We start from the raw sequence: 27,647 nt of genomic DNA, 5'->3' as shown, positions 1-27,647 counted from the left end.
TGGGGTGGGGGTAGCAAGCCAAAGGCTTGAAGACAGGAGGCTGGGGCTATCACTAGAGGTCACTAGCTGTCTCTGACCACTTCACTGACAGTTCTGGGCCTTCTTTTCCTCATCTATAAATTGGGAACAACTATCCTCCCCAAGCGAATCACTGAAGAGTGAGACAGTAGAAGAAGTTGGCATTATAGCAGCCAGAGTCTCCATTTGCCTGGCCATCTCCCCATTGTGGTGGCCCAGAATCATCAGGGTGAGATTGAGCTCCTCCACTCATATTTACTTTGGGAAGCTGGGGAATAAGCTTTGGGAACTTTAAAGCAGTGGTCCCCAACTGTCTTGGCACTAGAGACTCGTTTCGTGGAAGACAATTTTTCCATAGATGGGGGCTGGGAGAAGATAGTTCAAGCAGTAATGGGAGTGATGGGGAGCTATGGGGAGTGGCAGATGAAGCTGCTTTGTGGGCTAGTTCCTAACAGGCTAGACTGATAGAGGTTGGGGACCCCTGCCTTAAAGCTCAATCAGATTTAACTGCCTTGAGCTTCCTATTGCATAATCTGGGTGTACCCTGTCAATGGAGGGATGTGAGCAGAGGCCAGAAAGTTGCTTACTGGGAGAGAAACTGCAACATCTAGCATTTGGTAGAACTAGTGAATATTCAGTGAAGGTAGGAAGAGTCTTTTCAACCCAGCAAGTCCATTGGTTTTCAGATTCCCACTGGGGCCTCAGCTGCTGAGATTCAATCTTGGATTTGTTGCTTTGGGTTCTTGCAGATGTGGGAACTTCGGCGGCTTAGAGATAGTGACTGTTGGAAGGAGGCAGGTTTTGACTGGGCTGAAACTATTTTCTGCTTATAAAGCAACATCTAAAGTTTAGGAGGAATTGGACAGCTTTTGTCTCCCACAGAAACCTCCATTCATACTTCAGCTTCTCTAGGCTTTTGGGACCAGAATAGAATTGAAATCAGCATGACTTAGCTAGTTCAGTTCAGTTCAGTCACTCAGTTGTGTCCGACTCTTTGCAACCCCATGAATTGCAGCACGCCAGGCCTCTCTGTCCATCGCCAACTCCCAGAGTCCACCCAAACTCATGTCCATCGAGCCAGTGATGCCATCCAACCATCTCATCCTCTGTCGTCCCCTTCTCCTCCTGCCCCCAATCCTACCCAGCATTAGGGTCTTTTCCAATGAGTCAACTCTTCGCATGAGGTGGCCAAAGTATTGGAGTTTCAGCTTCAACATCAGTCCTTCCAATGAACACCCAGGATTGATCTCCTTTAGGATGGATTGATTGGATCTCCTTGCAGTCCAAGGGATTCTCAAGAGTCTTCTCCAACACCACAGTTCAAAAGCATCAATTCTTCGGTGCTCAGCTTTCTTCACCGTCCAACTCTCAAATCCGTACATGACCACTGGAAAAACCATAGCCTTGACTAGATGGACTTTTGTTGGCAAGGTAATGTCTCTGCTTTTAAATATGCTATCTAGGTTGGCCATAACCTTCCTTCCAAGGAGTAAGCATCTTTTAATTTCATGGCTGCAGTCACCATCAGCAGTGATTTTGGAGCCCAAAAAAATAAAGTCTGACACTGTTTCCACTGTTTCGCCATCTATTTCCCATGAAGTGATGGGACCAGATGCCATGATCTTAGTTTTCTGAATGTTGAGCTTTAAGCCAACTTTTTCACTCTCCTCTTTCACTTTCATCAAGAGGCTCTTTAATTCTTCTTCACTTTCTGCCATAAGGGTGGTGTCATCTGCATATCTGAGGTTATTGATATTTCTCCTGGCAATCTTGATTCCAGCTTGTGTTTTTTCCAGCCCAGCATTTCTCATGATGTACTCTGCATAGAAGTTAAATAAGCTGGGTGACAATATACAGCCTTGATGTACTCCTTTTCCTATTTGGAACCAGTCTGTTGTTCCATGTCCAGTTCTAACTGTTGCTTCCTGACCTGCATACAGGTTTCTCAAGAGATAGGTCAGATGGTCTGGTATTCCCATCTCTTTCAGAATTTTCCACAGTTTATTATGATGTACACAGTCAAAGGCTTTGGCATAGTCAATAAAGCAGAAATAGATGTTTTTCTGGAACTCTCTTGCTTTTTTGATGATCCAGCGGCTGTTGGCCATTTGATCTCTGGTTTCTCTGCCTTTTCTAAAACCAGCTTGAACATCTGAAAGTTCACGGTTCACGTATTGCTGAAGCCTGCTAGTGGTGGTGGCTTAACGGCTAGGGCAAGCAGGGTGATTACCCCTGGACTTGGTGTGCACAGGACTCCCTCAATTAATGGCAGTTGAGGTCATTAGAGTTGTTATTATTAGGGGCCATTCTGGTTCAAAAGATGAAGGGAGTTTCAATCTGAGAGAAGCGTAAGGTGAGGTAAGGGCAGAGGAGATGAAGTGTGAAAGAGGGTTGGAGCTTTGTCCTGGAGTATTCCTGTCCATTCCCATCGCCATCACTTACTCATCAGCTCATTAGCCACCTGTGGGTTCAGGTTATAGAGCCATGAATTGATGAAGGTACATACCTGAAAGATAAGGAAATATGCAAGAGTCAGGAGAAGGTGCTACCCACTGGAGACTGAATAGGAGTAATCAAGGCAAGTTCTTCTAAGCCAACCCATCTGAGGGAAAAATCAGATAAAGGGCTTTTGGGGACAGACTGCCCTGGCATCATATGTCATCTGAGCCATTTGGCAGCTCTATGACTTGGGTAAGTCATTCTTCTCTGGGACTTTTTTTTAATCTGGAAAATGGAAATAATATTGTTACCTAAAGTATGAGATTGTTTGAAGGATGGGATAAGAATATTCACGTAAGATACTTAGCACAGTTTCTGTGAGCTTAATGAACGTTAGCTCTCAACTTTATAATTACCTTCTACTGATTTTACTGGTAAGGAAATTGAGTCTTGGAGAGGCTTATCAATTCACCTCCCATCACACAGATGCTAGTTTTGACCTAAAGAATTAAATGTCTGTAAAGCACTTTCTCCATGCCTGGATGCAGAATGGAAGCTTTTTTCTCCCATTTCCTCTTTCTCTAACTTTCCTTCCTGGGAGATTTCCTTCCAGTTTAAGAGCAGCTAATCCTGAACTTCCTGGTGGTCTAGTAGTTAAGACTGCACTTCCAATATGTGCGTGTGTGCTAAGTCGCTTCAGTCGTGTCCGACTCTTTGAGACCCTATGGACTGCAGCCTGCCAGTCTCTTCTGTCCATGGGATTCTCCAGGCAAGAATACTGGAGTGGGTCACTGTGCTCTTCTCCAGGGGATCTTCCCAACCCAGGGATCCGACCTGTGTCTTTTATATCTCCTGCATTGGCAGGCAGGTTCTTTACCACTATCGTCACCTAGGAAGCACTTCCAATACAGGTAAAGTTTAATTTCTGGTCGGAGAACTAAAATCCTACATGCTGTACTGAAGCAAATGGATTTTGTAGACTTACTTTTGCTCCCAAATTATTGATGATCACGTTTTTTATAGTTATCTCCTCATATTCCCAAACAAAATTTGGTATCCGACTGGTTCTAAATGAAGAATGAAAAAAGTGGGTAGAATGGATTAATTTCTCCCAAACTCTCCTTTTTTCACTTCACTTCTTTGGCCAATGGACCCCAAATTGCTTAAAGTCTATTGATTGTTTCCAGAGCACTTTATGGGGCTTCCCTAGTAGCTCAGATGGTAAAGCATCTGCCTGCAAGGCAGGAGACCTGGGTTTGATCCCTGGGTCAGGAAGATCCCCTGGAGAAGGAAATGGCAACCCACTCCATTATCCTTGCCTGGAAAATTCCATGGTCAGAGGAGCCTGGTGGGCTATAGTACATGGAATCGCAAAGAGTTGGACATGACTGAGTGGCTAACACACACACACTGAGCATTTCATGACTCAGCCTTGTCCTTCTGCCTTGACCCACTTCTTAGGGATCCTCAAAATGAATCTTCCTGTTTAAACCACCCTGACCTCATCACTGCTGCCCTTCATCCCCCTCTCTGTGACTATTTTATTTTTCTCTCCTGAGATGCCTTCTTCAACTCCTGTCACCCTTTTAGGTCCAGCCATTTCCTCCAGAAAGCCCTTCCAAAGTTTTCCAGCCAACTCTGAGTTCGCTCTGGCAAACTCCTGTTTCTCTGATTATCTAACGCCCCAGTAGACCGTGTCCCCTTGGCCAGATGGTTATGCATTCACCAAAGGAGTATTTTAATAGTCTTTTCAGTTGGGAGAGATGAGAAAGAAACAGGAAACAACAGTGACAAGGTATCTTTGTGTTTCTGACTCGGTCTTTAATCCTTACAGGTGAGGGAAAATCTGTCTAATTCTCAGGCAACAGATTTGTGCCTGTATTCTATAAATTATATATAAATTAATATATATGTAAATATATATAATGGCACCCCACTCCAGTACTCTTGCCTGGAAAATCCCATGGACAGAGGAGCCTGGTAGGCTACAGTCCATGGGGTCGCTAAGAGTCAGACACGACTGAGCGACTTCACTTTGACTTTTCACTTTCATGCATTGGAGAAGGAAATGGCAACCCACTCCAGTGTTCTTGCCGGGAGAATCCCAGGGACAGCGGAGCCTGGTGGGCTGCAGTCTATGGGGTCGCACAGAGTCAGACACGACTGAAGTGACTTAGCAGCAGCAGCAAATATATATAATCATGGGGAGATGGCATGTCTGCGTGCTCAATCAAGTCTAACTCTTTTCAACCCCATGGACTGCAGCCCACCAGGCTGCTCTGTCCATGGGATTTTCCAGGCAAGAATACTGGAGTGGGTTGCCATTTCCTTTTCCAGGGGAACTTCCCAATCCAGGGATCGAACCCAAGTGTCCTGTGTCTCCTGCATTGTCAGGCAGATTCTTTACCACTGAACCACCTGGGAAGCCCATATATATTTACATGTAAATATAAATTCCATGTGTCTTTATTCTATAAAAACCTTGCACCTAAATCAGTTGATCTACCCCTGCCAGCCTGACATCTTAGATTTCCCATGGAGAAGGGACTTGTTTTCTTCAACACATCAAAAGACATGGGAGCCATCTTCAGAGAAAAGCAGAAACATTACTTTGCCAACAAAGGTCCATCTAGTCAAAGCTATGTTTTTTCCAATAGTCATGTATGCACATGAGAGTTGGACTATAAAGAAAGCTGAGCACCGAAGAATTGATGCTTTTCAACTGTGGTGTTGGAGAAGACTCTTGAGAGTCCCTTGGACTGCAAGGAGATCCAACCAGTGCATCCTAAGGGAGATCAGTCCTGGGTGTTCATTGGAAGGACTGATGTTGAAGCTGAAACTCCAATACTTTGGCCACCTCATGCGAAGAGTTGACTCATTGGAAAAGACCCTAATGCTGGGTAGGATTGGGGGCAGGAGAAGGGGACGACAGAGGATGAGATGGTTGGATGGCATCACTGACTCGATGGACATGGGTTTGGGTGGACTCTGGGAGTTGGCGATGGACAGAGAGGCCTGGCGTGCTGCAATTCATGGGGTCGCAAAGAGTCGGACACAACTGAGTGACTGAACTGAACTGAAGTGAAGTGAAGGGGAGGTGACTGAGAGCCAGGGAGGCTGTGTTTAGCTTGGTTCTCACTTATGTTTGAACATGACTGGAGAACATTACCAGATCTGTATGGGATCAAAAAGGATTCCACACTCAGTTCTCTCTGGAAACAGTGAGAAAACTGGGAGATGAATCAAAATAAAGAACGCAGGAGTGAAAAAAGACAGGGTATAAAATAGATTAGGGATGATCATTGGATTCAGTTAATTGTGGATGTCAGCCTAAGTTTTTAAATATCTTACTAAGGAAGATTGTAAAAAAGAGATTATAAATGTATAGGGAAACACTAAAACTCTGTTTAATAAAGAGCAAACCTCTGAAGATGGTTACTCAGAAGAGGAAATGTCACAGACTAATAAGAGATTGATGAAATCCTGGCTCTTCTGGAAGCCTGCCCCCCTCTGCCTCCAAATAAAAAGAAAAGGAAAAAAAAAGAAGAGAATCGCATCCATGGTATTTTCTAGCTACTGAAGAGAAAAGTTGTGAAAATGGAATAAATGGTGTTGTTTGAATATGAAGTGAAACTGACCAACACTGGCTAGAAAGAAATCACTTAATTTAGTTCTAATGGTGAAGTATTTGGTAAGTTATTTGGAATGTCTTTAAACTATTACATGCCTTCAGATTTTAAAGTCATAAAAATGTTTATACTTTTTCAATGTTTTTAGCTATCCACAATAAGGAAATGATCCCATTTGTAATTCTATTTTTGGGAAAAATTTCCCAAAAGTCTCAGGATTATTTATGATAGTAAAAAATTCATAAATAACCTAAATGCCAACCAATGACCAAATGATTCTGTTTTCTTTGTCCTTAGTACTATTCAGGGAACCATTTTCATGTAAATGAAATTACTAATTTTACAAACTACACAATTCTAAATTACTGTGAAGTTCTATTTATAAAATGTAGTCCCTGGGGTCACAAAGAGTTGGACATGACTGAGTGACTGAAATGAACTGATTTACACAAAAGGCTAATTTTGGAGGGTACAGTTGCTGGACACATCTTTTAGTTGAAGCCTCATGGTGGGCTTCATTACACCTGGCTGGAAAAAGATGGAACTCACAGACTTCCAAATTGGATCCGAACACTCTCAGGAACAGGCCTGCAATGCCCAAAGGTGAGCCGGTAAATGCCATTTACATCCTTCTCCAAACGAAGCTGGACTTTCATATTTGTCCTCACTTGAAATATGAGGGGATTAAGAACTGGAAGCCTGTGGGAGGGAAGAATTAAGGATGGTGGGAGAGAATTTCAGAGCTTTCTACACTCCCATTTATTTCTAGAATGAGGGTTCCCATGTTTGCACAAGATCCTAAAAATCACCCTATTACAATCCTTTCCTCATTTTTCAAAAAGATGTGACTCAGGACTGGAGAACAGGAATGGCTTTCTTGAAGTCATGTATCCAGCCAGCAGCATCCAGAACACATGACTGCTACTACCTCTGGCTCAGGGGACAGTTAGAAAAAAGTTGATTCTGAGTTTGGCATCCTATCAAACCAAGAAACTGTGACCTTGGAAAGTACTCTTTTAGAGGTCTCAAAATCTACTGCCTTGAGGGTCAGGCTTGAAATGGAAATGAATGAAATAGACCAGGGCTTGGCTTTGTAGGGAGATGAGTGAAGGCTGTGATGAACTGAAGAACGCCCATCCTCTCTAAAAATATACCATGGAGACTAAAAGAACATATCCCTAGGCATCTGTATGTGTTAGTGCCAAGGAGTGTAGGGGTCTAGAGCAGATTCCTGAGTTCTCACCTTAAATCCTATTCAATCAGAACTGAGTTGGCTCATGAAGTCCAAATCAATGAGTGGGGGGCCTTTGAATGAAGCAGGGAAAAAGGAACTCACACAACCTACCTCCTTTCCTTAGAGGGGCCCCAGGATGGAAGCATTCAGGTATTCTGCAGGCTCCTGATTCTACACTTTGGGCCACCCAGGCCTGGGGGGGGGGGCAGTTTTATCTCAACCACACAATGAGTCTTTCTGAGACTGTGCTGGACGCCAGCCGCCCCCTCCCCCGCCCCGCCCTCCGCACACTGCGCAAAAGTGAACGGAGCTGCACATGAGATTCGCAGCTGTTACTTACTTTGTCCATACAGAAAATGCCAACGCTACCAGTAATTCGGCTTCCTTGTTGTTGTCGGAGACTTGGAGGAAGACCTGAAGAAGGCGAGGGTCTTCTAGTTCTACCCTGGGTGAAGAAACAGCGCAACAGGGGAAGGTTGTGGGCTTCAGCTGTGGACGGACCTCACTTTGTGTGAAGGCAGGTCCCCTGCAGCAGAAGCTGAAGGTATGCAAGTATGGTTGCTCACTCATTAATCATGGAATTGCATAGCTACTGCATGTTATGAGCACTGGGAATATGCTGCTGCTGCTGCTAAGTCACTTCTGTTGTGTCCGACTCTGTGCGACCCCATAGACAGCAGCCCACCAGGCTCTGCCGTCCCTGGGATTCTCCAGGCAAGAACATTGGAGTGGATTGCCATTTCCTTCTCCAGTGTATGAAAGGGAAAAGTGAAAGTGAAGTCTCTCAGTCGTGTCTGACTCTTAGCGACCCCATGGACTGTAGCCTACCAGGCTCCTCTGTCCATGGGATTTTCCAGGCAAGAGTACTGGGAATATAGCCCTGAGCAGAAAGAAACTCTTGTCTTAATGCATCTCAGGATGATCCGGTCCAGTCCTCTGTCCAGCGCTAAGCAGTCTGCAGGGCTTCCCAGATGGCGCTAGTGGTAAAGAACCCACCTGCCAATGCAGGAGATGTAAAGAGACGCGGATTCGATCTCTGGGCTGGGAAGATCCCCTGGAGGAGGGCATGGCAACCCACTCCAGTATTCTTGCCTAGAGAATCCCATGGACAGAGGAACCTAGTGGGCTACAGTCCATAGTGTCGCAAAGAGCCAGACATGACTGAGTGACTTAGCACACACACCAGCACGCAAGCAGGCTGGAATAAAAGAGTGGATAAATAGTAAGGAAAAGACTGAAAGCCATGTGTAGCACATGCCTAGAGAGGGTGTGTATGTGTAAAGCAATAAACCCAGTATATAAACCCAAGTGATAGGTACTGTGAAAAGGCCTTATGCTGCTGCTAAGTTGCTTCAGTTGTGTCCGACTCTGTGCGACCCTATAGACGGCAACCCACCAGGCTCCGCCATCCCTAGGATTTTCTAGGCAAGAATACTGGAATGGGTTGCCATTTCCTTCTCCAGTGCATGAAAGGGAAAAGTTAAAGTGAAGTCGCTCAGTCGTGTCCGACTCTTACCGACCCCATGGACTATATAGCCTACCAGGCTCCTCCGTCCATGGGATTTTCCAGGCAAGAGTACTGGAGTGGGGTGCCATTGCCTTCTCCGAAAAGGCCTTATAAAATCAGGCAAAAAAGAATGACATTGAGAAGAATGGAGTTTGAGATAGGGTAGTCAGGGAAACCATTTCATTGGCAGTGACATTTGGCCAGAGTCACTAATAAAGTAAAGGTACAAGTCATGAGGAGGGGGGCTTCCCTGGTGGCTCAGCAGTAAAAAAATCACCTGCCAATGCAGGAGACTTGGGTTTGATCCCTGGGTCTGAAAGATCCTCTGGAGAAGGAAATGGCTACCCACTCCAGTATTCTTGCCTGGGAACAAACAGGTCACAAGGATAACCAGGGGAAGAAACAGCTAAGCTGAAGACAGAGTAAGTGCAAAGGCCCTGAGGCTGAAACTTGGCTGGCATGTTTGAGGAACAGCTAGAGACTCAGTGTGGCTGGTGGGCAGTGGGTGAGGGGAGAATTATAGGAGAAGTGAGAGGGTCAGGGCCAGGCATCATGGAGCTTTGTCGGCCAGTGATAAGGACTTTGGGTTTGGTTTTGAGAGCAAAGAGAAGACATTGGAGGGTCTCAGTAAGGGAGTTACAGAGTCTGTCTTACTTCTTAGATTCTTCTGGTGGAACAGAATGGAGAGGAGGGGCTTAAAGTGGAAGAAGGGGATCTCTCAGATCAGGGGAGGTGGGCAAAATGGGCAGATGCCTGGATGTGTTTTGAAGTTAGGGCTGCCCGGATTTGTTGACAGAATGTGGCTGTGAGGGAAAGAGAGGAGGCTAGGACCACATTAGGAGCTTTGGCCAGAGCAAACTTCATGAGTAGAGTTGTCATTAACTAAGATGAGCTAGGTCGGGGAAGGAGCAGGTAGGGTGGGACGAGGGTGGGAATCAGCAGTTAGGTTGGATGTGTTAGGAACAGGAGCTGGGTCTTTTTCACTCTGGTGGTCAGATAACATTGATTATCATGTTACCACATTATTATTGTAGAAAAAGTGAAAGAGAAAGTGTTAGTCGCTCAGTTGTGTCTGACTCTTTGCGACCCCATGGGCTGTAGCCTGCCAATTTCCTCTGTCCATGGGATTTTCCAGGCAGGAAGACTGGAGTGGGGATCTTCCCAAACCAGGGATCGAACCGAGGTTTCCTGCATTGCAGGCAGATTCTTTACCAGCTGAGCAACAAGGGAAACCCATTATTGTAGAGGTTGTTATTGTTACTGCCAATTGGGGTCTTACTGCGGATGGGGAGCTGTGCAAGCATTTTACACATATTATTTCATGTAATATTCACAGCAGTTCTCCGGGGATAAATGCTATCATTCCCTATTTAACAGGGAACATGAGTTGAGAAGGGAAGGGAAGAGGAAAAGGGAAGAGAACTGCTGCCCTCCTGGCAGATAGAGAGATTGAACCCTGTCCACAGCACCTCCTGCAGCCCCTTCGACAACCCCCACTGTGGGAATTTCTTCCAACTATAGTACGTCCCCTACGTACGAATCTTTAAGTTGTGAACTTTCAAAGATGCAACATGCGTTTGCGTGTCCAATCATATAAGGTGTGGGTGAAACTGCAGCTTGCCCTCTGTCTCCCATTGCTGACCATCCTTCAGCTCTACCATCTCTTACCTCCTCCAGTCAGCAACTCTTCTTGCCCTGCCCACTCAGTGCCAACTCTAGTGTGCCAGCTGTTGTACTGTATGACTGTACTTTTCAAGGTACTATGCTACAAGACTTAAAAGGTTTTATTTTTTTTGTATTTTTAATGCATTATTTGTGTGAAAATATTATAAACCTATTATAGTACAGTACTATATAGCCAATGGTGTTAGTTACCAAGGCTAAATTTGTTGGACTTACAGCCACATTGGACTTATGAACATGCTCTCTGAAAGGAGCTCCTTTTATGTAGGGGACTTACTGTAGTGGATCTAAGGCCATAGGTGCTGGAAGGGCTGCTAACTGAAGGGAAGGCCTCTGTGAAGTCAGGGAAGGGAACGTGGGGTGAGCTGTAACAAACTGACAAACCAGGAGAGCCTGGACCTGGGGGTGGTAATCGGAGCACACTCACACAACATTGCTGTCACTGTTGATGTCCAGCAGGCCTGCTGGTTTGCTGAAGACATTCTGCAATGACTCTTGAAGGCTGATTTTCTGCAGGCTTGGGAGAAAGCCCGTGCTGAGGAGTTCTTGAGTCAAGACTGAAAAACATGCCCCCCACCCCCACCCCAACCCAATTAGACATTTAGAGGTCAAAGTGTCTCAGATGCAACCTTGACCTCTGAGTAAGTCCCATATGAAGTGCTTCCTCTTTGTTCACCTAGTCTTTCTGGTCTGCTCAGTGCTGGGCCAAGTTCCAGACACTGTCACTCAGTAAACATTTATAGGAGCCGCAGCTCTGTCAGGGATGGGGCTGCCACAGTGAGAACAGGCAGAACTCTCTGCCCTGGTGGAGCTGGGGTTTCAGTGAGTGTGAGGGGAGAGACGGCAGAGCCATGAATGAAGAGAAATGTAGGAGGCGGGGGCAAATAAATGCTGTAAGGGGGTTGATTTAAAAATATTTAGCAACCAGTTTGGCATGGCACCGGCTGGTCAGAAAGAACACCAGCTGTAGCTGAGGCCTGGTCCTGGGGCTCCTGTGCTTAACTTTTCAGACTTTTGGTTGGTGAGGAGCCTGGAGTTCTGGGGGGGCGGGTGAAGCTGGGATGGTTTGGGTGATGAGCGAGAGCCACTGGGAGTCTCTGAACAGGGATTATTTCCCAGGGAGAAGAGAAAATTTTTTCAATATACTGAATTCTGCTGAATGCTATTTCTGTCTATGAGGGAAAATAAAAGGCAGAGTGAGGAAATGAGAGTCCTGGGTGAGGGCACTAATATATGCAGGGAGATGGAGGAAGGTCTTCTTGCAAATTCAAAATTTTAGCAGAGACCTGAAGAAAGGGAGGGAACCGTGCTGATAGTTAGGGGAAGAGTGTTCCAGTCAGAAGGAATAGAATGTGCAAAGGTCCTGTGGTGTGCTTAATGTGCTGAGGAGACTACTGTGGCAGAAGGGAGGGAGTGAGCATGTGGTGGTAGGAGATGTGGGCAGAGGTTTTAATAGATGAAGCAAGGAGACAGGAAAGGGAGGAACCTTGGGAGAAGAGGGTTAAATAGAGTAATGCAATGATGATCAGAGCTGTTAATGATTATTGGAGTTAACTATGGCCCAGGCACTAGGCTAATCAGAACTTAACCGGTATTAGTTAATGACCTGGATCTCTAGAAGAGGCCTGTGGGCCTGACACAACCAGGTGTGACCCTAGGCTGGACAGTCTCACCATCGTTGATCTGGGAAGAAACTCCAGACAGGACTTCTTGAGCAGAGGATAAAGCAAGTAGCCCACAGAGGAGAATGAAGAGGCTGGAGACCTTCAGCATCTTGGAACGGGTGCCTGTGGGTAAGCAGGGCAGAGAGGGTTCTCTGAGAGAATCTCCCCAGAGCTTGGGTCCAGGATGGCCACAGAACCCACTGGATCCATTTTACAGATGGGGCCACTGAGGCTCAGAGAGGAGACATACTTTTCCTCATAGTACCGAGCAAGAAATGGAAGGTCCGGCCCAAGGCCTCACAACCCATATTTCATGCCCAAGAGATCTAGACATACAACTGTTCCTTCAGGGACACAGCCTCCCTCAGTGGATCTCTGACTGCCCCTGTGAGAGGCTGTATAAAGTTGTAGTTACAAGAATGTAGCAACAAAATCAGAAATGAGGCTTTTCCTCTCCTAATAACAAGGAAAATAAAGAGAACAGTGAACTGGTCTAGAGAAACAGCATAAACAGGCCTGAAAAAGTTGATCTATCTGAGTTTTAAATGTTAGTAGTGTCTGTAACTAGATGGGCTCTTCAAAAGCTAACCTCTAACACTCCTTGACATGGTGTAAATTATGTTTTGCAGGAATTAACACTCCCTATACTCCTTTGTGGGCTTTCCTGGTGGCTCAGGTGGTAAAGAATCAGCCTGCAATGCAGGAGACCTTTGTTCAATCTCTGGGTTGGAAAGATTCCCTGGAGAAGGGAATGGCTACCCACTCCAGTATTCTTGCTTGGAAAATTCCAAGGACAGAGGAGCCTGGTGGGCTACAGTCCATGGGGTCACAAAGAGTTGGAAACAACTTAGCAATGAAACAACAACAGCAACAACTATACGTGTGTGTGTGTATATATATATGTATATACATATGTATATAAAACTCAGTCACTTTGCTGTACACCTGAAACATTACAAATAAACTATACTTCAATGTTTTGAAAAATATTCTGTAAAGAAAGAGAGAAAAACAGTCAAGTGCTCTCCACTTTCCAAGTTCCCATTTCTTGCTCATTAATGTCAATATTTTCTCTTAGGACTGAACTGTTATAAGGACTTAGGGCAGACCTCCAGCATTTAGGGTCCCCCCAGCCCATCCTCTCCTCCTTCAGACTTTGTTAATCTGTGAATCTTCCAAAGGCACAGTCAGGACCAGGGAGGGATAATGAGAAAGTTTAATACTGTGAATGAAAAATGTTGCCTGCCATATCAGTAAACAAAGGATGCTGCAGCAATCAAGCCACTACAGTTACCACCAAAGGTGAGCCTTGAGGGAACTCAGGGTGGAGAGAAGCAGGCTACCTGACAGCCGAGCCCACAGCATCCCAAGTGGCACCCTCTGTCCCTGAGGGGACTCAGCATAGGAAAGAACAGGATACTGGCCGTGGATACCTAAGGTCCGTACCAAAGGAATCATATTAACGAGCCCAGACCCTCGCATCTTCCCATATATAGAAAAGCACTAATTCTTTAGCTTGAGATATCTGGTTCTTTTTAGTTGGCAGTAATCTTTTTTTTTATCTTTCAATTATTTCAGAGTGGGCAGTAATCTTTTGATGTTTCAACTACCTGACTTTTGTTGCAAAGCTCTTGTAGATTCTGGCTCTTCCCTTACCTCTTCAGAGTAGTCCCTTATACCTATCGGTTGCCCCCTGTGCTTGAAGTCTTCAGGAAGTCAGCCAAATAAAACATAATTCTGAACTTTCAGGTTGTGCATTCTTTTCAGTTGAAAGTTTTGATGACCAATTACGAAGGGACTTAGACCAGACTTCTCTCCTTCACCTGAACTCTATGAGGAACTGGAGCTTGGTACCAGCAGAGCCTTCTTGCTCTTATTTGCCTTCCTTGAAGAGTCCAGACGAGTTTGAAATGCTTCTCCTGGTTCTTGGATCACCCATTTGTTGGTTGATGATCCTGATTTTTAATTGGTGATATCTGACAGGTACCTGTTTCCCTAGTGGAAAGATATCGGGAGGGACCACCCCTAGTTAAAAGATGCTGGGGGTACCCAGTCAAAAGACACTATGGAAAGGGTAAACTCCCACAGTTGAAAGGTATTAGGCAAATCTGGTTGAAAATACTGGGATTTGTTCAGTTAAAAAGATACGGAGCTGTCAGAGCTGAGAGGTTAGGGAGGAGACTGGCCTGTTGTCTTTCTTCAGATTGGCTACCTTAACAAGAATTTGTAGAACTAGAAGTAAAGATATTACACAAGAGCTTTCAGCTCCCAAGAAAGGGACTCTCCTCCTGGCCTGCAAGGGCTTTCTTGGGTGGCTGAGAAACTTGCAAGAGAGCTAGAGGCAAGTGCAGCTGTCCCTATAGGGAAACCTACTCGTTTTAATTAACAACTTGCTCTGCTGGTGATTTGGGCTTCCCTAGTGGCTCAGCTGTTAAAGAATCTGCCTGCAGTGCAGGAGACCTGGGCTTGATCCCTGGGTTGGAAAGATCCCCTGGAGAAGGAGGGAATGGCTACCCACTCCGTTATTCTGGCCTGGAGAATTCCATGGACTATACAGTCCACGGGGCCGCAAAGAGTCGGACACTACTGAGCAACTTTCACTTTCACTTCTGCTGGAGACACAAATAAGAACTGGCCTCTCTGTGACCCAAGCATCCACCATGGTCTTATATTTAATACTACCAGAGGGAGACATAAATACTACCTTGAGACACATGGAAGGAGCTAAAATGACTCTAGGGTAAAAACCTAGAGGAGTTAAGCTCACAAGCAGCATATTGGCCCACCACACAATTTCACTAGAAAATTTTATCCCTGACCAATCCAACTTTAAAAGGGGAGACAGATTCTTTCAAATAGAAAAACGAGCGGCATCAGAAAGCCAGCCTATAACTAACACCCTAGCCAGATTCAGGTAGCATATGTATCAATTTCATACTTGCAAGTACCCACTTAATTGAAAATTAAAGGAAATCTTGCCCTGAACATGAATAAGGGGGCTTTCGTTGCATAGGCAGTTGTTAGAAAAGCTAGCTTGATATAAACCCCCCTTCAAATATCTGATCTTGAAAAAAACAAAAGCCCTTCTGGGGGAACCTGCATTTCCCTTCCTGTGCCTTTGAAATGTAAATGTTCTGATTTTCTTCAGCTAATGTGTATGAGTTGAAAACTTGGTTTTTCCCATCCAAAATGTACACTTACAGTGTGCATTTGGCAGTCAATCATATACACTGGGATTATGAACAGTGATTTTTCTGACTGTACCAACTCTCAGGGGCTTTTGGCCATCTTAAATTTCATTGCATCAGCCTGTACAGTGATGGTCTTTACTTCCTTAGACTATTTTGGGGAGTAAACTTTCTAGATCTTGTTTAGGCAGCCTCCTTCACACTTTCTTGTGGGGAAACCTATTCCATCTTTACACTATTAAAATATGTCTCACTAATGGCCAGACGATGGATCCTTTAAACTAGAAAAACTCTAAATTGATAAATTTCTAGACAGCTCTCATTATAAGAAGCTGTTTTATTGGTACCTATGAGGAAATTATCAAATTAAGAGGCAGAAAAAAATGTATACCTAATTGTTAACTTAAGAACTTCCTCAGTTTAAAACAAACAAGGAAAACCAGTTTAGGAAGACTTATTTGTGTTTTCCTCTTCCCCTCGGTGGGTCTTACAGATGCTAATAAAAATATTAGAATAATAATATTAATTGGTTGATTAATAGGAAAATAAGAAAAAAATGAAGGGAAAGTCTAGAGAGTTTTTCCCAACAAGGTAGGAATTTTAAGGGGACTTACCTAAATGGATAAAGAAATCTTTGAATGGTTATTTTTAAATGGGTTAAATTTAAAGGACATTTATGAGATTAAAACAGAAGGTTTTTTTAAAAAAATTTGATAGTATACTACCTAAGGTTGAATGGGCCAAAGGGATCCCCTACTGGTCCCCAACATTAAAGAGCCCCTATGGGCTTCCCTGATGGCTCAGATGGAAAGGAATCCACCTGCAATGCAAGAGACTTGGGTTTGACTCCTGGGTTGGGAAGATCCCCTGGAGGAGAGCATGGCAACCCACTCCAATACCCATGGACAGAGGAGCTTGGAGGGCTACAGTCTATGGGGTTGCAAAGAGTTGGACATGACTGAGTGACTAAGCATAGCACACACACACACACATATATATATATATATACACACATATGTAAAGGGCTAGAAAAATTTACACTGAGATATCTGACCAACGATTACTTGGGGCAACGATTAAGCCAATTAATCAAATTAAAAGATTGACAAAAGGGCCTGAGTCCCATGGCTCAACCCCTCTCAGAGGACACCAGAGCCTTTTATACAAAATAGATAAAACAGTTAAGAAATAAAAGAAAGAAAAGCTCCTAGAACTTGTAAAACCAAGACTTGTTGATTGGGTCCTAATGAAAACTAAAGTTGAAGATATAAAGGTTGATAGAATTAAGATAAATGTTGTAAAAATTGCTGTATTTAACTGAGCTTTATATAAAATGGTTACATCTCTCTTGCTTAATTATTTTGTGGAATAGACATGTTTGACTGGGAAATATTTCCCCTGCATAAGACAAGGCACACAGGAAATATTAATTAAACATACTAAAGGAAACCAATAGGGTTACCTGAAGCATACAATATAAAGTAAAAACTGGCAACTAATATTTAGTGGCTAATAAAACAAAATGAGTGATTTTGCTCTGGGTTTAACTTGTACACTCAGAGAGCCTTGTTGAATCACCTTATGCAAGCTTTTGAAGACATGATCAATTAAAACCTAAAGTTGAAGAAACTAAAACTCTCAAATTACAGTTTAGTTGATAATCTTCTCATTGAAAAGTGAATTATTAAAGAAAATATAGTTGAGCAAATCAATTTTGAATATTATTTAGGTGACAAACCAGTTCTTTGGGGAATTAAAAGCAATTGTCTTTATTTTTCTAATCTCTATAAATCAGAAATGTAAATACAGTCCACAGGGACCTTAGACTGAGCCTAATTAGCCCAATCAAATAGAACCTAAAACCAAAGGGACAAAAAAGAGAAAACGTGGCCTTTTTAAGCTCAAGTTATGGAAAAAGTCCCCCTCAGACAAAGTGTAATTCATAGCCTCCCTAAGATTTTATCAAGGACAAATACAAATCTTGAAAGTCTTTCCCACAAGTAGTAAAGCCTTATTTATCTAAGAAAGCGCATTTAATTTATTCCAACTGTTACTTGTAAGCTTGTAAGTTTTCATTATAATGCTTGATTTGTAAGTTTTTAAAGTGAAGCTATGAGATCTATAGTTTTGTCTATTTGTTACTGTTAGGTAGTTAGAATAGGAAACAGAAGTCCAAAATGGTGGTGGCTAAAAGACAAGAAAGGGAAAAGGCCATGAAAATTGAACAAAGGAAGGTCAAAGGAAGGTCCGAGGACCTGAGTGAGAACTTCACTCCTGGCTAAGCCCAATTTGCATAGGGCAGGCTCAGGGGGAAGAAAAAGCATATAAAAAGAGGAGCCAAAGCATTCTCTCTCTCTCTCTGTCCCCCTTCCCGCCCCCGCTCTCTCTCTCCCGCGGGCTGGGCTGTTCTTCTCTTCGTGTCTTTGGGTCGACGGTCGGTATGCCCTCATGCTTCGAGGATGGATTTTCCTGCTATTATCTAAATAAAAGAGCTGTAACACTGAGCTGTAACACTGATTCGTCTAAGAGCTATAACACGGTCTGTTCGAGACCTGAGAGCTATAGGTCTGTCCAAGACCCGAGAGCTGTGACCCGCCGATGGCTCTAATGTCCGTCACTCCAAATCTTTGTTGTGACGAGACAGAACCGAGGAGCATACACTCGCCTGACATTACTGAGTACAAGCTTGCTTTTGCTGCAGGAGAGGCCAATAAATTGGGAGACGAGATACTGAGACAAGGAATAGTGACTTTATTTGGAAAGCCAGCAGACCGAGAAGATGACTGACTAGTGTCCCCCCAAACCATCTTATCAGGGTCTGGATGCCAGACCAGAAAAGGGGAGGAGATGAGGAAGTAAAGTAAAAAGGCCATTGATGCTAATTCGCTTCAGTCGTGTCCGACTCTGTGCGACCCCATAGATGGCAGCCCACCAGGCTCCTCCGTCCCTGGGATTCTCCAGGCAAGAATACTGGAGTGGGTTGCCATTTCCTTCTCCAACGCATGCATGCATGCTAAGTCGCTTCAGTCGTGTCCGACTCTATGCAACCCTATGGACAGCAGCCCACCAGGCTCCTCTGTCCACAGGATTCTCTAGGCAAGAATACTGGAGTGGGTTGCCATTTCCTTCTCCAAAAAGGCCATTAGTCTTGCAAAAATATCTCTTGGCTTGGCCAGCATCGGGGAGAGGATGTATTAATTTCTTCTTTTCTGTAGCCATTCACAGGTGGGCAGGGTCAGAATGTCTCCCTGTGAGCTGAACAGAGGCACTTAAGTCAGAGTGGCAGGTTCCCTGAGGCAGGCCATTATGTATGCTTACAGCTATAGGCAGCATCCTTTTAGTGATTATAACAACAAAAGCAATGAAAAGCAAAGGTTAAAGTAAAAGAAACAGATCCAGCATGGAGTCAGGTTTTGCTCTTCCGTGTTTGAGGGCTTCGAAAAAATTCTTTCAAGGTGGTTGTCCCAGCTTTTATTTTCCTGTCCTGTTGTTTTCCTGATTGAATATCAGACATGATGGCTGGAGCTCAACAGCTGTTTCATTATCATAAAGATGAAAGCCCCGACCTACAGAGTAGCAGAAGGAAGAGCTGGAAGGATCCCCCATGTCAGTATAATGATCTACCTCTGGACTTTTCATTATTTAAGCCACTATTTTTTTGTGATCTGTGCTAGAACCAGTCACAATGGTAACTGGTAGCATTTATCAGAGGCTTTAGTCTGGTTTGACATCTGATGAAAAGGCAGGTTGGGGAGTGTCATTGTGTTGGGCTCACCTGGATGCCTCTGGTGTGCTGCAGAGATGCCCTGGGTCTCCATCAGTTGGTTCACAGTAGATTCTGCAGTGGGGCAGACTTTATAGATGATGAGTGACCCTATTGCTGGGGAAGACGTGGCACTGAGTGATGGAGTGCTGGAAAACTGATGAGAAGCCCTTGATTTCACCATGTCCATCCAATACCTCCAAAGTAAACCTTCCTGCATGGAAGGCCCCAGGGGATTAAGGAGACTAGTGAGTCACTTAAGCAATTTAATGGATGTGTCAATAATGTATTTGGAACTGTACATCATGAATGTCACCATATGCAGAGGTGTGGGGAACATGGAGACCAACCAAGAGGGCTAGGAGACTGTGTTCATGATTCATTCACATTCCTGTCCTGCTTTGAGCCATTTTCCTCATCTGTGTCACGAGTGAGGTGGACTCAGGGACTGTGAGGGAGGAAGTCTCTGAGTAGAAGCAAGGGAGAGGGTACTCTTGCTTCCATCTGTTGCAGGGAGGAAGACAATTCTGACTGCATGTTGGAAACTGTTTCTTTGACTTGCTTTTCATTGCTCTTATTATTATCAGTTCAGTTCAGTTCAGTCGCTCAGTGTGTCTGACTGTTTGCAACCCCATGGACTGCAGCACGCCAGGTTTCCCTGTCCATCACCAACTCCTGGAGCTTACTCAAACTCATGTCCATTGAGTTGGTGATGCTATCCAACCATCTCATCCTCTGTCGTCCCCTTCTCCTCCCACCATCAATCTTACCCAGCATCAAGGTCTTTTCCAATGAGTCAGTTCTTCACATCAGGTGGCCAAATTGTTATTTGTTATTATAATCATTGTTATTATAAAATTGTTTTATAAAAAATTGTTATTATAATCATACTTAATAGCTTGACTCAGAGGACCCTATCCTTCTGCTTGACTGTAAACTGAAGTGCCTTTGTTCAGTTCATAAAGAATTTGTCCCTACCCACTTGTAAACAGAAGAGATTAACTCACCTTTTCCAAAGGCAAGTCATTCCTTTGGAAATGTTTTTCAAGACTGAAGACCATTTCACTTCATTTCTCCACTGCCATTCCCTCTCTAGTCTGCCTGTTGACTCTAGTTCCTCATTGCTTTTCCTCTGACTCTACAAAAGCACCTGGCATCCAGACCCTGACAAGATGGTCATTTTGAGGCACTAGCTTGCCTCAAAGCAGGTCAGCTGCTTTCTGAATAGAGTCATTTTCCTTGCCTTAGCACCTTATCTCTCAGATTCATTGGCCTGTTGTTCAGTGAGCAGAGCGAGCTTGTACCCAGTAATGTATTCAAGGAATCTTGTGCTCTAGACAGGCTCTGCCCATTCCTTGACACTGGACAGCTGTTTGACACTGGACAGCTCCCATGCCCTTCCTGGACCTCAGTTTCCCCATCTGTAATAACAATAGCTGACATTGACAATCTTCACAAATGTTTGTGGAATCCTCCTTGAATCCTTTTAATATAAAAACTTCCATTAGTCTCATTTTACAGATGAGGAAACTAAGACTCAAGAGAGGAAAAATTTTGCTCAAGATCACAGAGCTAATTTATAGCAGAGTCAAGATTTGAATCCAGTTCTTCCTTAGGCACAAGCTTATCACCTTGACATCACATCACAAATTCCTCCTCTTAGAGCAGAGCTGAAGCCTCCTTTTTGGGTAGGGGTAACAGCTCTCTGTTGCACTGAGAAGGAAGGCTTGTTTCTTAAGGCCCCGAGGACAGACAGACTCCATCATTTGTTCCAAAATGCTGGCACCACCTCCATCAAGCCTTAGTTTTGAACTTATATTAAAATATGTATTTCAGGTTGTTTAAAAAATTCATGTTTTTAAAGAAATATTTTTAAAATATAGAAATATGGAAGACGATGTCTCTATTTAGAGCCAAGTCCTGCTAATACTTTGGTTCATTTCCCTCTAGTCTTTGTTCTGTGAGACTAGATATAGACAGAGATGAAGAGACACAATCAGCCAATATCCTCTTTGTGGCAGGTCCTCTGGAAGGGAGAACTTAGGGATCTGTTTCCTCATCTCCCACATTAAGTCATGTAACCATTCTGGGCAAAGATCAGACAGTCTCAAGAAATCTCAGCCAAGGGGCCCTTGTCATGCTGATCTCCACCAACCATCCCCAAATGCACCTGAAGTTCTCTGCTGCTTATCTGTTGTTTCCCTGGAATGTCCCTCCTGCCTCAGGGCCTTTGTTCAAGCTATTCCTGTGGCCTGCCGGGAAGACAGCAAATGATCCATGAAGAATGAATGATTCAATCCTTGCAATCTTGCTTTATTTATTTATTGAAGTATCCTGTAGTTGGTTAACAATGTTGTATAGGTTTCTGGTGTACAGCAAAGTGATTTAGTTATACATACGTACATATATGAAAGTGAAAGTGTTAGTTGCTCAGACATGTCCAACTCTTTGTGGCCCCACGGGGTGTATAGCCTGCCAGAGTCCTCTGTCCACGGACTTCTTCAAGCAAGAATACTAGAATGAGTAGCCATGCCCTCCTCTAGGGGATCTTCCCGACCCAGGGATTGAACCTGGGTCTCTCACATTGCAGGCAGTTTCTTTACTGTCTGAGCCAACAAGGAAGCCCCACATACGTATATATATATACACATATATATTCTTTTTAAAATTATGTATTTATTTATTTATTTTTGGCATCATTGGGTCTTCACTGCTGTGTGCAAGCTTTCTCTCATTGCAGAGCATAAGCTCAGTAGTTGTGGCACATGGACTTTGTTGCCCCGAGTCATGTGGAATCTTCTCAGACCAGGGATTGAACCTGTGTCCCCTGCACTGGCAGGCAGATGCTTAACCACTGAACCACCAGGGAAGTCCTATAAATTCTTCTTCAGATCCTTCTCCCTTATTCTTACAAAATATTGTGTATACTTCCCTGTGCTATACAGTAGATCTTTGTTGATTATTTTATATATAGTATTTGTGTATATGTTAATCCCAACCTCCTAACTAAAATCTTGCTTAATTTCACCCTAAGTAAGAAACTGTTTTAGATTTCCTTGCTAGAAATTAGTTTCTCTCTTATTCCAAGGCTGGACATTTGTCCCTCTGTTCAACCCTAGGTCTGAGTGTATGAACTTCTTCCGCTTATTTGTCAGGTCTTAGAGGCTGTATCTAATTTTGCTCTCTTCCCAGGCCTGTGCTTTGTACTGTGCACACCACATCTTATTTCATCCTCTCCAAACCCTGTGAGGTGTTGATGCTCTGTTACTCACATTATAGGCAAAGAGATTGTGATCTGAGAAGCTGAGCAATGTGCCTCTAGCCTCTGGAAGAGTCAAGATTCACAGCCAGGAGGCAGACCCTAGAGCACTTAAGCATGATTCAGTACATTTTCTACCTACTGATACATGTTAGAGCCAGAATGCCATTCTGACTTGGGTCTTTGGAAAACAGAGTTCCCAGTAAATGTTTTAGCATGGCCACCCACCAAAACATCACTGCACACCTCTTTGTAATAGAAAGTCCATGGGTTCACAAAGAGTCGGACATGACTGAGTGACTTTCACACACACTGAAAGACATCTTGGTTGCTTCCAAATTTTGGCAGTTGCAAATAAAACTGCTATAAACATCCATGTGCAGGTTTAATATGGGCCTTTAATTGGGCACCATAGAGTGTAATGGTTGGATCATGTGATAGGACACTCTGGAGGTTTTGATGAAGGTATAACATTTAATCCATGGGTATCATTGTCAGCCCAGCTGCTCCCATTGGTGGCCACGTCTGCAGAGGCTCAGATGGATGGATAGTGTTTGCAGGACCATGGGGACAAGTATTGACTTTGCCTGCAGCCTTGGATAAGAGCCAAAGGGAATGGCTTTCCTCCCTCTTCTGGAACCAAAGGTGTGGTCTTGCTCCTTCCTGCAACACTGGCTCCCTCCTAAGTGGGGGAGATCATAATGTAGGCTCCTGAGCAATAAGCCCTGGCCCTGGAGCCTAGTCTGGGGGCCCAGCATGGCAAAAGCTCAGCATGAATGAGTCACAGGAAGGGCTTCTCTGGCCATCCCTCTCTCATAAGCACCCCTTCCCTGGGAGGGAAGTCTGTCTGCAGCCCTGCCATCTACCCCAACGGCTCCTGCCCTGGGTTGGATCTGGACCAGCCACAGCCTTTGTCACCTTTTAATCCACCTAGCAGAGGAGACTTCCTCAAACTAAGAGCTTAGATGGTCTCTCCTCTGCTTAGAAACCTTCCTTGGCTCCCTAGTGCCTAACCTGCCTGCTAAGTCGCTTCAGTAGTGTCCAACTCTCTGCCACCCTATGGACCCTAGCCTGCCAGGATACCCTGTCCATGGGTTTCTCCAGGCAGGAATACTGGAGTGGGTTGCCATTTCCTTCTCCAGGGATCTTCCGGACCCAGGGATTGAACCCTCATCTCTTATGTCTCCTCCATTCACTGGAGGAGTCTTTACCATTAGCGCCACCTAGTGCCTAACCTGGTGGTTCTCAAAGTGGTCTGGGGGATCCCAAGTCCCTTTCCAGGGAATTTGCAAGATTCAAATGAATTCTAAATTAATTCAAATACATTATTTGCCTCTTCATTCTCATTCTCTCACAAGTGTGGAGCAGAATTTTCTAGACCCTTCTCTTACCATGGACCATGCTGGCTTGGAGAGGAACTGCTTAAAGTCATCCTGAATTGCCCAGCAGAGAGCATGGCTTAGTTAGGTAGTCAATCATCTTTCTTTTGAAAATCCATTGTATTTCTTGCATGAACATTAACACAGAAATAAAAGTCTTCTCTAACAAATAATATACTTTCAAAAATAAAATTTCAGCATCCTTTTCAGTTTTTACCACCTAGTTTCAGTTTTTTGCATCATTTTGATTCTGGTTAAGCACAATTCTAAGATCTGTATTTTCATCCAGCTGTAAAACACAAATATTTCCCAAAGTTTTTGGTGTTTTTTTTTTCCAACATTCAGAAAATAGTGTATTGAATTGTAGTAACAATGAAGTCTCCTAATTTGGGACCTTGGCTTTTCCACTGTGATGAAGTTTATTCTACCCTCATCTTAACAGCAAATAACTAAAATAAAAGTGTCCATCTGCTGTCAAATATATGAGGAAAAGTGTATACTCTCCCATCTTAGTGTAAATAGAAAGATCCGGTCTGGCAAATAAATTTGTGACGTGTTCTTGGAGCCATAAAATGTTCCAAGGCATGGAACTAATAATTCTGATCCTCAGATATTATCCTGAGGGAATTGGACAAACATTGGAAAGATCCAGCATTTACTTAACTGAATTATGTCTCCAAAACAGCCTGCACTGGAGTTTGGCACTTGAGTCTGTGGATGACTCAGAGGCTACTCAGATTTTGCCATCTTTCTTCCTATATATTCCCCTATGGTAGACAGCCTCTCACCCTCTCAAAGCATCCTCCTCTCCCCTGAATCCTCCCTCACGGGGTATCACTGTGTCTAGGAAAACTTCACTCCTCTTTGAGGTCCAGGCAGGGAGCCAGAGCTGGTCCTGGGTGTGCCAGAGTCACAGTAGTAGAACATCCTCTCACTTCTCCACCCATCCCCTTTTCCCTTCATTGGCCACATCTGTCATCTGTGGGGCCCAGTGGCCTTGACCCCACCCACTCCATGTCCTGGCTTCACTCACCTAGTCAGTTCCATCCAGTTGCTCAGTTGTGTCCAATTCTTTGCAACCCCATGGACTGCAGCACACCAGGCTCCCCTGTCCATCACCAACTGCCTAAGCTTGCTCAAACTCATGTCCATTGAGTTGGTGATGCCATCAACCCTCTCATCCTCTGTCATCCCCTTCTTCTCCTGCCTTCAATCTTTCCCAGCATCGGGGTCTTTTCCAAAGAGTCAGTTCTTCATCTCAGGTGGCCAAAGTATTGGAGCTTCAGCTTCAGCATCAGTCCTTCCAATGAATATTCAGGACTAATTTCCTTTAGGATTGACTGGTTTGGTCTCCTTGCAGTCCAAGGGACCCTCAAGAGTCTTCTCCAACACCACAGTCTTCTCCATCACTCAACTAGGGCCAATACAATTGGCCATAGCCCATCCGTCACATCATTGAGTGCCAGGTATCTGACCCTGGCTAGTGGAAAATAACAGCAGGTCTCCCACATCCCTCAAATCCTGAGTTGCTAGAATTTTCCTGTTCACCACCCACTTAGCTGTCCTGGAGATGATGTCTGATTGTGTACAGTCAAAAAGAAGTTCATTCACTCATTGATTCATTGAACACTGGTTAGTGTCTGTATTACATCTGGTTCTTTACTGGACACTGGAGTTGTTGAGAAGACAGAGGTACTGGCCCTCAAGGAGTTCACAGGCTTGTGGGGCAGAGATGAATAAGGAAAGTGAGGGAGTGATGTCAACAAATGGAGACACAGTTCACTTCTGACTTTTCTCCTGTCACAAGAAGAACAACTAACAACGATTCAAGAACAAGACACCACTGAGACGATCCTAGCGAGGCTGAAACACCCTCCAAAACACGGAGAATCAGGACAGACCATCTTAGAAGGGTAAGAAGCAGCTCCACATTGCCCTCCTCTAGGCCAGCACAGCACCACGTGGAGAGGTCTCCTCTGAGCCTCCAGAGGGAAAAGAGAACCCCTCTGGGGGACAACCAGAGCCTCCTCAGCCTTGGGGTTGATTTGGGGATGCCTTCATTCTTCTTTCACAGCATGGGGACTGCCAGGGAATCTATGAAGCCTCAACCGCTGGGAAACTGACTGCTGGAGAAGGGGGAGGAAGTATTGCATGCTCCATCGCGACCGAATCTTTGTGACCCCATGGACTGTAGGCCGCCAGATTCCTCTGTCCATGGGATTCTCCAAGCAAGAATACTGGAGTGGGTTGTTGTTTCTTTCTCCAGGGGATCTTCCCAACCCAGAGATCGAGCCCACATCTCCTATGTCTCCTTCATTGGCAGGCAGTTTCTTTACCACCGAGTCACCTGGGAAAAGGGGAAGGGGCTGGCAAAAACAGCACACAGATCTTGGCAGACCAAGTTCATACTTGCAGCATCCAAGTAGTCATCATAACCAGTGGTTCTGTCCATCCGCAGGACTAAGCTGGGGGTGCACTCTGGTGAGGGAACTTGATCAGGAACAGTTCTGCTTGATTCACATCCTCAGACAAGGCGTTTTGCTGGCCATAGAGCTCAGTTTGTCCATGCACAGGCAGGGAAGGGAGTCTTAGCCCCACTCGCTGAGGAGAGTGTCTTCTGGCTCCATCTGCCCAGAAGGGCTGATGGCAACTCCTGGAAGCTGTGCTGCCCATCTGGACCCTAGAGAAGGGCAGGCAGAGCCCAGAGTTCGCAAAGGAAAGGTAGCGACTCTGTTCACTCAGGAAACTTGGGGGTGTGGGTTAGTTTGAATTTAGACAACAAACAAAAAGCTTTACCAGCTTTGGAACTGGTTCTCCTACCGTACCTGGGCAGGGAATCTAATTGATAGCCCCTTTGATAGGGGCTTCTCTGGTGGCTCAGACGGTAAAGAATCTGCCTGCAGTGTGGGATACCTGGGTTCGATCCCTGGGTTGGGAAGATCCCCTGGAGAAGGAAATGGTGACCCACTCCAATAATCTTGCCTGGAAAATCCCATGGATGAGGAGCCTGGCAGGCTACAGTCCATGGTGTTGCAAAGAGTCGGGCACAACTGAGCGACTTCACTCACTCACTCACTCACTCACTCACTTCATTGCTGAACACAGCCTTCAGCCAGTTTAGCTAGGGAACCTACCCAGAACACACAGGAAGTTGTGTCACCCATTCAACACTCCAAGTACAGAGGCATTTGAAGAGAGCACAGTTCCTGGTTTCCCTTGTTTGCAGAGCAAAACTGATGGCCTCACCTGACCAGGGAATTCAGTGCACACACAGGCTTCCCAACAAGCTGTACAGATACTGGGTCCTGTCCTGCTGCATCTTGTACTACAAATAGTATCAAGTCTGACCATCTAGTAAGGATGACCAGAGAATCCAGGCAACCTTAGAGCCCATCCTACAACCTCACCAAGGTAGGAAATAAGCCAGCAGTCCTATCCAGCTGTCTTCAGGCAGAGGTACTCCCCCCCATCCCCATCCTCAGAGCTCAAACAGTTGCCTCACCCCAACCATTATTATGCCCAAGGACGTCACCAGCAACTCCCCACCCCAAACCAAAGTAAAAAAAAAAACAATTGAGCTGACTGGTGAAGAACTGTCTCTGCCAAAGCAAACCTATAAAGTCTGGAACAGGACTCAAATGTGCAGATTCCAATGTAAGGAATCAAGGATCACACACAGAAAATCAGTGAACTACTATACCATCAATGGAAACTAATACCGTTCTATAAATGACCCTCAAGAAATGAAGATCTGTGAATTGTCAGACAAAGAATTCAGAGTAATCCGCTTAAGGATGTTTTGTTGTTCAGTCACTCAGAGTCGTGTTCGACTCTTTGCGACCGCATAGACTGCAGCACGCCAGGCTTCCTTGTCCTTCACCATC

The 27,647-nt window shown here is 44.7% G+C and overlaps 1 protein-coding gene across 1 annotated transcript; it reads right to left on the bottom strand.

The window, feature by feature from the left end:
* Positions 1–1,726: 1,726 nt before the first annotated feature.
* Positions 1,727–26,050, bottom strand: LOC145532865 (putative BPIFA4P protein). Its single transcript, XM_081558810.1, has 7 exons — positions 24,797–26,050; positions 12,184–12,297; positions 10,938–11,067; positions 7,661–7,765; positions 6,636–6,785; positions 3,443–3,524; positions 1,727–2,524 (listed from the first exon to the last, which is right to left on the bottom strand). The coding sequence occupies exons 2-7, from the start codon at positions 12,281–12,283 to the stop codon at positions 2,453–2,455; spliced, it is 639 nt and encodes a 212-aa protein (XP_081414936.1). The 5' UTR covers positions 12,284–12,297; positions 24,797–26,050; the 3' UTR covers positions 1,727–2,452.
* Positions 26,051–27,647: the final 1,597 nt, after the last annotated feature.

Source organism: Giraffa tippelskirchi, chromosome 13 (assembly GCF_054371585.1).
Source record: "Giraffa tippelskirchi isolate mGirTip1 chromosome 13, T2T-mGirTip1v1.2.pri, whole genome shotgun sequence".
Lineage (NCBI taxonomy): Eukaryota > Metazoa > Chordata > Mammalia > Artiodactyla > Giraffidae > Giraffa > Giraffa tippelskirchi.
Note: the sequence above shows the minus strand (reverse complement) of the source record. Positions and strands in the feature narration are given on the sequence as shown.